The 12,923-nt window shown below is 39.1% G+C and overlaps 2 protein-coding genes across 7 annotated transcripts in view; both read left to right on the top strand.

Annotated features, from left to right (window-relative positions):
- Positions 1–12,923, top strand: part of RBMS3 (RNA binding motif single stranded interacting protein 3) — a 724,151-nt gene that overhangs the window by 231,808 nt on the left and 479,420 nt on the right. For all 6 annotated transcript variants that reach the window (XM_049715938.1, XM_004279675.4, XM_004279673.4 and 3 more), the window contains exon 3: positions 3,410–3,468. In XM_049715938.1, coding sequence (XP_049571895.1) covers positions 3,410–3,468 — 59 coding nt within the window. The remainder of the gene's footprint in view (positions 1–3,409; positions 3,469–12,923) is intronic.
- On the top strand, positions 6,190–9,406 carry LOC125965601 (DNA primase large subunit-like). Its single transcript, XM_049715928.1, is given in 2 exon segments — positions 6,190–8,995; positions 8,997–9,406. Coding segments are annotated over 2 exon segments (1,635 nt in total). The 5' UTR covers positions 6,190–7,393; the 3' UTR covers positions 9,030–9,406.

Genomic DNA, 12,923 nt, shown 5'->3' with positions numbered 1-12,923 from the left:
TTTCTGAATAATAAAATTTTTTTTTTAAGAAAAATGTTGCTTGCTAAAGTAGTCACAAATGTTTTCTACAAGAAAGCATTTCACTTTTTTGGCTGTTAAAAGACTGATAGTGATCTTTTGCACATACTGAATTTTATGAAGAAGAAATCCTCGTAACAGTGATACAGTAGGACAGCATGGACACCATAGGTTAAGAGTCCCATTGTGAGACAGAATTCACTATGAGATACAGTAATTTTCAATTTCCTCTTTAAGAGACAGAGCTAAATTTTAATTTAGAAGGTACTTATGGAAAAATTTCAGGAGTGGCTTTAGAAACAAAAGAAGGATTTTTGTCTTAAGGGTTTATGTGCCTGATGTGAGATGGTTATAAATGTTCTAAATTCTTTTTCTTCCTCTGGTTTTTACTTCTTCCATATTGTATTGATGGGTGCTTTGTGGGGGGAAAAATGTTTCAGCAGATATTCCCTTTTTTCTCTCTTTTTGTTTTCTTCTCTAAGATCCATATAATTTTGCAAATGTTTACTTGCCTGAATAGTCCAAACCTAGCAAACATCACTGTAGTTAATGGGTACGGTTATAGGTACCTTTAAACATTGTCTACTGAACACACTGTTCAAATATATTATTGTACTGGTTATTTTCCTAAAAGAGAAACTCTTGGGATGAAATAGAGCTCTAAAGAGAGGCTGTATGTATGTCCTGGGGGTAGGGGAATGTGGAAGGAGGAAGAATTTTGGGGAGAGTGGGCTTGTATATACAAGGTGTTAAAACTAGTTCAAAGAGCATTTGAAAAGCTAGATATCTGCAGGCAACTTATAAAGGAACATTAGGATACGAATGTCAGTTTAGATACAAAACTAATTAATGTTGAACATGGCAATAAGCTGTAACTTTAGGGTTATCTTTTCCACTGGACAGAAATTATTTGCATCTCTGCTCAATAAAAATCTACAAGTTAAAATAAAATGAGGCAACAGACAGTTTGTCATACTAAATAAACCATGAAAAGATTTGAACCTATGGGTAATTGTATGATTAAATACAGTGAGAATATAGTTAATAAAATTCCAAACATTAAAAATAACAATATAAATTATAAATGCAAATTATCCTTTTAGCAAATAACGTTACCTTCCAAGTTTCTTAGTGGAAGATTTTGACAGTCTAAGTAGTAGTGTTTTAAGCTGGGATTTGGGACAGAACCTTAACCCCCTTTCCACTTCTTATCTACCTCAGAGAATGCCAAGGACTGGAGACAGTTTTATGTAGCAGATAACAGCAAAAAAGTGATTATAAGAAAAGCTAATATTAAATGAGCACTTTCTCTATGCCAGCCAGTGTTATCAGCACTCTAGGTGAACCCCACAACCTTATGAGGTAGAGACTGTTATCATCATTTTATAGGTTTACAAGTAGATGTACACAATTTTAAATAAATATCATCTAAATCAATATAAAAATAGATTTATATCATTATAGATGGTGAAATGACGCAAAGAGCACATAAGAATTAGTTAATCAAATATACCCTGGTTGAACTGAGATTTGAGCCATGGAAGTTTATTGCCACAATATATTCTTTTAATGACTACATTGCATTGCCCTGGAGATCAAATACATGGATCCCCAAAGACGTGAAGGTTGATTGAACAAGACGACTTGATATATGTAGCTTTTCTATTTTAGAGGCTGCATGCTATATTAGTTAAGCACTGCACCAAACTCAAAAATCCCATATTCAAGTCCCTATTGGAAGTTTCACAAATTATATGATTTTGATCAAGTTAATGATCTTTTAGAACATACCTTCTTCATCTGCAAAATAGTAAGAGACACTTTCAACCCTAGCTCTCTTCGATTTTGTTTACTGTAGGGTTATCATTGTAATGGTGCAGGAAGGGCAGGTGTACTAAAGATGCAAGTAGCTGAAGCGTCAGGTTTATGCTGGTGAAATCTGCCCAGTTCAGCTTTGGACAGCTCCAGCCCAGTTCGGCAGACTTAAGAAGCGCGGAGCTTATAGGTGGGAATCATCTCAGACTCCTTCCACTGATCTCATACAATTATTCCTGTTTCTATTGTGACCTACCAATAGCTCAGCTCCTACTGGAATGATTTTCAAGGCTGTAGGTGATATTAATATAATGATAGCTATTCCATTGGGGAAAAAAAAGAAGCAAAGGCATTTCTAGCACTATGCTATTTTCAACACTAGAATTTTAATAAATGACCACTCCAAGAATTTAATGCTCCAAAGAATTAGTGGTATAGTACAAGGTGATTACAAATGGAAAAGAAACATTGGTGGTAGGGAACCTAGTTCATTAATACACAGAATGTTTAATATTTATCCTATGTTCTTATACTTCCTTAGGAACATAGAATTAAAGGAAAACTTGCCAAATATTTTGTGACCATAGCTGAAATCTTGAACATAAGATGAGTTGTTAATAAATTTGGTAGTTAAATTTGCATTATAACTTCTCCATGTACTTATGTTGATCTAGAAGCATGCTTCATGGAATCCTAAAGAAGGACAGGGTCTTAGGACTTATCTTCTTCAGTCCTATCATTTATACCTCATAAATAGGCTCAACAAAATTATTTCATTCTCCATGTGACCCATCTTTGAAAAAAAAACCTAGACTAGGTCTTCTGCAAGAGATGATAAAATAATTAAAACATTTATGATGTAAATATACAGATATATTATGGTAGAAATTTTATTGTAGAGGAAGCACTGTGGATAACCTATATCATTGATTATTTACAGCAAACTTTTATTTAGCTTCTATTACCGGCGGTGTTAGGCATGGAGAATACAAAACTCAGTCCTTATCCTCAATTAACTTACAGTATAACTAATACCTTTTTAGTAGCAAAAACAAAGTCCTATTTATCCTACAACCTGCTAGGAAATCGCAACATTTCAATTTAACCCTCTCCCAAATCATGAAAAGTGATTGTTCCAATTCTCATTTTTACAAATGAGAAAATGGGCTTGGATAAGTCGTGCTGAACTGCTCAGAGTTACAGCGCTAGGTAAGTGCCCGAGCTAGACGCAGGCCCTGATCAGCCTGGCTCCAAGGCCTGTGCATTTTTCCATGAATCCACAGAGTGTGATTTACTTTGATCACAATCACACACAATCCTCTCTTAGCCACCTATGACAGCCTGACGGGCTCAACCCAGTGATTATGTAGGGAAGGAAGCCCATTCTCTAGTTATAAAGAGGAGCTGGTGAAAAGAGGTCATCCAGCTGTGAAATGGGGATTCAGAGCTTGTTTTCTTGGTTTATTCCTGCTCAATTTTGTGTGCACCGATGTTTATTACGGTGTTTTAAGTGTCTTCATTGGGCTACAATAACATGGATTTTTTTCTTTTTTTCCTCTCTCTCTCTCTTTTTCAGGTATGGAAAAATCGTATCCACAAAGGCAATCCTTGACAAAAACACAAATCAATGCAAAGGTATGTGTCAGGGCCTTGATACCTGAGCTTGCGCCTGTGTGTTCCACTGATGGCTCCTCCTAGGCGAGGCCCAGGCACCAGCTGCACAGCGATCCCAATGTACAGTATATGGCAACCTTTTTAAGCACGCCGAGGCTTTGATGAGTTGTATTTCTAGTAACATTGCTCATTAATTTTTTTTCATTAACAAACAAAATGAAAATCACAAATCAGAACAAGTATCAAATTGCTTCAGCATAAAACTAAATTACCTCCTAACAACTTTGGGTTGTCTGATTTGAATGATATCATCAGTGATGCAAATTGATTTCCTACATAAAAATGAGGAACTCTGGGGAGAACTTTCCCATGCAAAACACGTTCTCATTTATCTGTTGTTTAAAGCTTTGGCTACATTGGTTGACTAGGAATGAATTTACTGATGGGCCCATTGTGTCTCAGTTTCAGCTGTAAGCATCTCACAGGATCTCAGAATTTGTATCTTATCGAGGCTTCCTTTTTTTTCCTGGAAATATTTCTGAAGTTATTTGGCTATATCTGTGGCTCATGTTTTTTTCATGTCTGGGAATCCAGTACTCTTTTAAGGGCTGCATTCATTTATTTGTGAAATCTATATGGGCTTTCTTGCATGACTGAGTTCATACTGGAATATTGAAATCCTTTTTGTAACATGTGTTATTTGTTGTTTCTCTAATCCAGTCGTTTTTATAATACCAACATCAAGAAATATGGTAGAGCCAAGATCATTCTAAACACTGCCCCTATTTCATGTACAAATATAATGCGTGCATGTTTTCGGAACACTTATACACTGAGAATATATCCTGGCTTAATTGGGTAATGGTCAGATTCAATTCAGCAATTAAGGGAAAAAACAACATTCCCTGTGTCCTGTAAACTCACAATTCCCCCAGGTATTTAGCTACTACAAGACAAAAATTAATAAGACATCATTTCTGTCATCTAATAGTTCAATTTCTAGTTGAAAAGGAAACCACCAAGAAAACCAAGAAACTAATCTTAATATATGTGTTAGGATCATTATATCAGCCTAATATATGTGAGAGTGTAACAGTGGTGTCTATAATACAGGGGTCCACAAAATACTATGGGAGGAGAATATGGAGATTCCCTTTTGGGGAATGGAGTTTGTAAAGGCAAGGCAGAGTGGATGGCCTTGGGAAAGGTTGGTGTTCAGGAGAAAGAATTTCAGAATGTAATTGAGCAGACCCATATAACTAGAATAGAAAAAATGCCCAGGTAAGGATATTGGTAGAAAGAAGGAAGGGGCCAAGATTTTGGAGGCATTTATAAAGTTATCCTGGATATTTTGAACTTAATTCTGTACACAGCCCTTATATGTTTTTTTGAGCAGAAATGATATGATTCTACCTGTGTTTTAGAAAAGTTATTTTGCCAAAGTGGGTGAAACTGAGTTACAGGGGGGAAGAAACTAGAGGCAGAAAAAAAAGCAATGCACATTTGAAATCCATAGATCACAAGGAAAATGAGGAAAGTCCCTCAGGCACTGTTAGAAAAATGGAAAGGGGGTCACGTGAGTTTTCAAAGGTAGAATTAGATATTTTCTATAAAGGTGAAAGGACGCGGGCAATGAAACCCACATGTTGAGCTGTCATTGTTGGGGAAGAGGGCTGTGTCATTGACTGAAGTAGGAAGTCCAGAAGTAGTAGTGGTGGGTTTTGGGGAGAGGTGGTGAGTTATGTATCTGACATCCTGAGCTAGAGACCCTGGTGTAGCATCCCTGTGGGCAAGGTCAAGGCGGAGCTACAAGAAAGCTCAGAGCTACGATGATGGCCATAACCAAGGGAGCAGATAATAACATTAAGGATAACTTGTAGGGGAGCTGGTGGAGTGGGGTCCATTAGGGTAGGCAGCTGAAAACTGAACCTTGGAGGACATATACGAACAACATTGGGCCATGACTGTGAGATATTCTTCACTCTCAGCCCGTGGGAAGCATGTGGTGTGTGAGAAGCTTTAGACTATTAATTCTGTCACTTCCAGACATGCCTGACCGATTCCCAAAGTTTGGGGTAAAAATATCTACAGGAGCAACCAGAGACAATTGAGGCACCCAACTCAGGCAGTCAGTAATACTGATTGAGCCCCAGTCACAAAGGCAGATGCTTCACAGACAAGCAAGCCCTGTGAACCTCAGTGGGTCCCATGACCTGCCTGATCCTTGGAGTGGTCCATATGGAGGGACCCTCCACTAGGCAAAGGTTTGCTCGGGAATGCAAGTATCTCTTGTCACTGTACAACACTGGTGAAACCAAAAGGGTCCATTGCTAACCTGGAAAAGCTGTATCTTAGACTATAATCATAAGGCTTGAAGAGGAAGGGGATGTAGCTGAAACGGCTTGTGAGAGTTTCCATAAGCAATTATCTCTTAACAGTGGGCTGCTGATCTGGACAGATGTGGTGGGTATACTTACCTCAACCCCTAACACTCCTGTCCACATCTTCTTGTAACTGCTTATTTAATTTCCTCTCTCTCTCCAAAGAAACCTTTAGACTCAGTGAAGACAGGACCTGTGTAATCTAGAAAATGTATCTTCAGAGAAGGGAGTTGCAGGGGAATGCTTGACTGTCTATTGGAAATACTCGAAGAAAATATTAGAACATATCTCTGTTTTGATGTCAAGTTTCTGTGTGTTTTATATGTGTGTTTTATAATGTACCTGTTGGTATAGTTTTATAAATGCTCATGTTTTAAACACATAAATGTATAAATATTGAGTTTGCTGCTCTAAGATATTTTTATTCATAATAATATGGATATAAAAAGTAGTTTAGAGACTACTGGTCTCGAACGTAATAAGCACTGATAAACTTGGAAGGAGAAAGTGGAGGGAGGGAAGGAGGGAAGAAAGATAAGGAGAAATAAAGGGAGGGAGGGACCACAGAACCCCCTCGGGACATCATTGAAGGAAAGGCAGTTAAGGATGATCTTATGGGAGGGCAGAGGGCTGTTAGACTTTTTGCCTTGAGGCTCTTGTCAAAGAGGCAGGTGATCACACGGTCATTTCACACTAATAAAAGCCTCCAATGGCATTTTCTGGCCTCAGCATTTGGAGCCTGTGGATGGCAGTAGTGACTGAATCACATCTTTCACCAAGCACATGGAGCGGGTACCCTAAAAGTAAGCCCTCGTCGTCAGAGAGATACTACTGCCACTTCCATGTCTGGGGAAAAATACTACTTTAATGATACTTTAAGTCCTATTTAGAGTATTATTATTTTCTTCAGAAAAACGGCCCCTGAAGTAGTTATAGGTAGGAACTCCATACAGTTGGGAAGAGAGAGCAATTCCATTTATGGAAAGTTGTTTATAGTCATTGATGAGTGTGTGAGCAAGTTGCCGAAGTTGGAAAGAAGGTCACTGTGAATTCAAGGAGCTGATGGGACCAGGCACCAGAGCAGCATCGAAGTATTGTTTTAAATAGCCAAGAATTGGAGCAGGGGTAGTACTGGAAAAATGGACTGATGCAGAAGGTATTTGTGGGGAAATAGGAGGAATGATACCAGGAATCTGTAGACCATGGTGAAAATGAAGGTGCATTGGTTATAAAATGTTGTGAGGTGAGATTTACATTGGAGATTTTAGGTAGGAGGGAAGCCATATGGAGTTAGGAGCAAGGAGGACTCCCCACTTACACGTCCAGTGGGAGAAGGGATGGTAGGGGGAAAAACACACTTGGGAGGGCTACAAAGGCCCAGTGTCCCCAGAATAAATCAGTTAATGATTGGAAACATGCAAATGGAAGCAACTTGCAGTGATAGTTTATATCCACTCAGGATGCAGACGTAACATGCGGGCCTTCCAAGGCTGGTTACTGTGAAACTAATTTACCCCTTCTTCATTAGGACCATGCTAATTTGGTAGAGCCTTTTAAAAGTCAATATGGGGTTCTGTACGAACTCTCCTGCCCCCCCCCCCCCCGGGGAAAATGCTTGCCGGGGTTTGTCTGTTTTCACGTCTGGTGTGGCTGGACGTAACAAGATGCAGTTTCTTGGAGGAAATCGGAGGAAACTGAGGTTGGCAGATGACCAGAGGAATGCTTGCTACCCACATAGCCTTCTGTTTTACTTGCAGCCGCCTTCTGGAAACATATCTTTGATAGAATTTGAAAACTTGGCTATCGATAGAGTTAAATTGCTGAAAGCAGTTAAGAGTCTTGGTGTGAGCTATGTGAAAGGAACCGAGCAGTACCAGAGAAAGCTGGAGGCTGAGCTTCGGAAGCTTAAGTTTTCCTACAGAGAAAACTTGGAAGATGAATATGAACCCCGAAGAGGAGATCACGTTTCTCACTTTATTTTACACCTTGCTTACTGCCAGTCTGAAGAGCTTAGGCGCTGGTTCATTCAACAAGAAATGAATCTCCTTCTATTTCAATTCAGTATTTTACCCAAGGACAAAATTCAGAGTTTCTTAAAGGATAGCCATTTGCAGTTTGAGGCTATAAGTGATGAAGAGAAGACTCTCCGAGAACAGGATATTGTGGCTTCATCACACCGTTTAGGTGGGGTTCAGTTGGAGTCAGTTTATGAGGGCCCTTTTGCTGATGCTCTGGATTTGTTCCGAGGAAGGAAAGTCTGTTTGGAAAATGGCTTTGCTTATGTACAACTCAAGGACATTGCGGCGATCATCCTGAATGAATTTAAAACCAAACTGTCCAAGGTTTTGGCTTTAACAGCCAGGTCCTTGCCTGCTGTGCAGTCAGGTGAGAGCCTCCAGCCACTGCTCAGCCACCTCAGTCATTCGTACACTGGTCAAGACTACAGTACACAGGCAAATGTTGGGAAGGTTTCTTTAGATCAGATCGATTCGCTTTCTACCAAATCCTTCCCACCTTGCATAGATCAGCTACATAAAGCCCTATGGGAAAATCACCATCTTCGTCATGGGGGCCTCACGCAGTACGGCCTCTTCCTGAAGGACATTGGCCTAACCTTGGAACAGGCGTGGCAGTTCTGGAAGCAGACATTTATCAGAGGAAAGATGGATCCAGATAAATCTGATAAAGGCTACTCTTACAATATCCGTCACAGCTTTGGAAAGGAAGGCAAGAGGACAGACTGCACACTTTACAGTTGCCTGAAGATTATCCTAACCAATCCACCAAGCCAAGGGGATTATCATGGGTGCCCTTTCTGGCACAGTGATCCTCAACTGCTGAGGCAGAAGATGCAAGTGTACAAGATCCCTCCCTCAGGGATCAACCAGATTTTGGATTTAGTAAAAGGGACACATTACCAGGTAGCCTGTCAGAAGTTCTTCAAGATGACACATAATGTAGATGATTGTGGCTTTTCTTTGAGTCATCCAAACCAGTTCTTTTTTGAGAGCCAGTGGATCCTCAGTGGAGGTAAAGACATCAAGAAGGAATCCATCCAACCAGAAACGCCCCAACCCAAACCAAGTGTTCAGAGAAGCAAGGATGCGTCATCTGCTCTGGCCTCACTCAACTCCTCTCTGGAAATGGATCTGGAGGGACTAGAGGATTTACTTCAGTGAACAATCCCTGGGCAGTTGGTAGCCTGTCTTCCTCACTAGCTTTTATTTCCTACTTTACGATTTTATCTTTTTCTTTTTTGTCTGCCTTCTCCCTCCACCCGACCCTCCTTCATCCATCCACATATGCATGAGCTTCTCGGGAAGGCAGCCTTGCAGGTAAAAACAAAGACCTCCGGTATATTTTGCTTTGACAAAAGAGAAGAGGAAGAATTTCTTTTGAAATCTAACGCTTGAATAGTGTGATTTAAGTCCCGTTTTAGGAGATAAAACAGCTTTCTGGATTGGTTACTGTCCCCTAGAAACAGTACAGCTAAGAACAACTTTTATTTTAATGCTTATCACTGTAATGTTGACCCAGGACTTTTCTGGACCATTTTTGTTAATAAATATCAAAATGTAAAGAAAAAAAAAGTCATTATGAAAAGAGCAATCGGGAATGTACTATGATGCTACTAATTCTACTGAGAGATTTTATTCAGACATATTTTTAAAGTGTTTTATATGCTCACGCTTAGCACCACTTTATTCTCTATATGGGTAGCACTGTTATACAGCCATTACCATGATAGTCGAGAGGACTAAACTACGACAAACCATGGAATTGTTTATTAGAGGAAGTTCAGTGAGTATGGAAGAATATAAAATCATGTGTACCATAAACATGGAGCTATGGAAATATTTGACAGTCAGTAGTGCTCATCGTTATGTCTGTGGGTGGCCAGGATGCTTGGTGCAAACACTGCCTTTCCACTTCATAGATGTGTGACCTGTGGTCAATCCCTTAACTTTGCTGGGTGCCTCAGTTTCCCCATCTATAAAATGATAATAATAGGGCCTGACTTGATAATTAAATGAGTTAATACATAGGTAATGCTCAACAATACCTCATGCTGACTGTATAAAATGGCAATATTAAGCAGGGAAAATCTTTGTGCTAAGGTGATAGATTATTATTAACTTTACATTTCTCCCAACTTGTTATATTGTCTTTTCTAGAAAAAAAAAAAGGCAAAACAGCTCTTGGAAAAACTAAAGTGGTTTCATTTATATTTATATTTTGGCTGTTCTTTCTGTTAAACCTTAGTAGCACCTGCCTATGTTTTTTTGTTTTTGTAAATTAAAGTTAGCTGAAAATAGCAATGAATTAAGAGAGAATGTTACCCTTTGCTTCTTTAACGAAAAGGTAGAAGAGAGTTCTTCTTGACCATTGCTTTCTTAAGGAGGGAAATGGAAACGGTGTCTGAGGTGGCTTTTTTAAACAAAATCACTAAGGGCATTGAGCCTGTCATTAAAGAATGAAAATTGGATTCGGTCTTCTTGGAGACACTTGCTTTTGAATCATTTGCAATGTGGCCTCTGGACTAAGGCTATGCAATTGAAACCAAATATTATGAAGACAGGATTTATTGATTTTGTTTTTAGAGACATGATATGAGTTCAGTTTTTCATGAGCTGTTGCAAGTGAGGTATGAGAAAGTACATGCGCTAGTCTCCTTAGAGGTGAAAAGGCGTCAGAATTAACCCAACTCTGGACACTTCCTGGGTCTTAGCATCTGAAGGAAGGGCTTTTGTTCCCTCCTGCACCCCACCCCACCCCCAGGCCTCTAAGTATGTATGGTAGGCAGGCCCAGATAAACACACTCACTCTCTATTCCGGAAGGGGTCGTGGGGAGCTCTTTCAACATAACCTCTCGTTTTCAGGATTGTTCTTTCTTGGGTGGTGGCTGCGGCAGCTTTCATTCTGTATAATATGGCAACATAAAACAAAACAGTCACCAGCAGGCCCAAATGACCAGAAATTGCTGAACAAAGCAGGCCGCAGCTCCAGATGGAGAGTAATGAAAAACAGACCGCAGTTCATTCAGCCACTCAAACACCAGGACCCAGTAAGAGCTATTGTACAAGTCACAGAGATTTGCACTGCTTTGTTTTTGTTGTTTTGTTTTTCCCCATGTGTTTTCCTCCTGGGTCCAGTGTATTTGCTAATTTTAAAAAGTCAGGGGAAATGAAATGAAAGAAGCCATTGAAAACAAGGTGTAAATCTTCGATGAATTGACTTGTCTCTGCCTTTTCCTGCTTTTTAAGTTTGGCTTCCTCTGTACCACCTCCCACCCCCGCCAGCCATTTTTTTCTGACAGGCTATGAGTTTAGAGCAGAGGGAATGAGTAATGGATATTCCATAGAAAGTTTCCATGCTTAACAGCCAAAGGATATAAGAGCCATTAGAGTGTGCCAAGCATACCGACTTCTAAGATCTTGAAATACTCCCTTCTTGCCTTTGTTGTCACAGGCTGCTTGAATTATATTTATGGAAGATTATGTTGCCCTTACCATTTCATTGGACCCCTAAAATCAAAGTTGAAGACAAGGATCCAAAAGTTCTGAGATCATCCATGAAGGATATCATTAATTCTTTATTAAATGAAACCATAAATTGTTATTCTTCTCTAAGAGAAATAATTCTGCATACTAGATTCATTTTTATAGAGAGGGATAGAACCTACCTAGATTGCTTCACGGAGGGGCGTGAATGAATCCATTTAGCAGTTCTAGATTCATGGCCCTGTTATATGCTTTTTTAAAGTATTTCTGGGTAACTAAGTAGGAGGCGGTACACTTAGACAAATTTGGAATTAATCCGTTTTATTTATTATTTAATTTTCTCCTTTAGTCACTAACCGGGAGTATTTAAATAGCAAGTGAGGAAAGTGTGGATTTCTGTATTAAATCCCATGAACCTGGAGGGAGGGATGGATACTCTATTTTTTCATATTTTTCTGTAGACTTTGCAGGATATGCAGTAGCCCCTACCTACAGACCAATCCTAGTAAGTGACACTGACATGTACCCAGGCAGAATGTGTGTGTAAGTAGAACCATTTGGTTTCCAGAAAATAGCATACCTATCCGGGCCTAGTCCACAAGGAAACTAAGCAAGTAAAGGAAGAAACTAAACACCATGAAAAGCCTCTTTTCAATACCTGTTATTTCCCCAAATCAGTGAAAACTAAAATAAATATTCTGTGAAATTTATGAGTCTGAGGAATTACATTTTGAGAGGAATAGGCTCCTCCCCCAGCTGGGCTCACAGCCTCTAGTGCAAGGAGCCCAAGACGCAATGAGACTTGAAAAACACATTTATTTAATTTTCAAATACTGGAATTAGGTTACCAAAAAGAAAAGATGAAAACAGTTCTGTTTAGACAACTAAATTTCCCATTTCCCTTTGCGGTATGAAGTGTGTGATTTTTCCCTGAACTTCTTTTGTGAATTTTTCTCTAATCTGGTACAGTATTAATTTTGCAGCTAGGCACAGGTGATCAATATATAAACATATATTTGCTTCCTTTGGTATTGATACTGAGTTTTGTTTTCATTTCAGAAACAGTTAGTTTGTGTAGGAACTTCGGTAACTTCAGTCAGAATTGTCCTGTAGGTACCTTTTACATGAAATTTTCATCCTGGGCCTCTTTTGAGAAAACTCCAGTGTTTATAGTCTTATAGCCAGAGTTAGGAAAGAACACTTACTTTGAAGGTAAATGGTCGCCACGTGTTGTCTCCCACTCAGCCATACAACTGCAGCTAAAGACACTTCTCCTGTCAAAGATAATCCTTTCGAAACTGTTTTTCTCAGTTCAGTATATTCAGTATTTTAGAGGGTTCTTTTATGAAGATGATGATGATGATGCAATGGTGCTGAGTTAACTTTGAGAAGACGTTGAGATAAATGTAAAACAAAATATCTACTCATGTTCTGGGAGTCATACAACTGCACATTTTTCTTCAAGAGTGTCTTATAGCTCTATATTTACTCAGTATTTGCTTGTAATCACTGTGAATATACACATTAGGCAAAAGTAAAACTCTCCACCAACATTAAATTTAATAGGTAACAGTGCTTTTTTTTTTAAGGTTTT

The sequence above is a fragment of the Orcinus orca genome, chromosome 10 (assembly GCF_937001465.1).
Source record: "Orcinus orca chromosome 10, mOrcOrc1.1, whole genome shotgun sequence".
In the NCBI taxonomy this organism is placed as follows: domain Eukaryota; kingdom Metazoa; phylum Chordata; class Mammalia; order Artiodactyla; family Delphinidae; genus Orcinus; species Orcinus orca.
The sequence above is the reverse complement of the archived record's forward strand: the minus strand, read 5'-3'. Positions and strand labels throughout refer to the sequence as shown.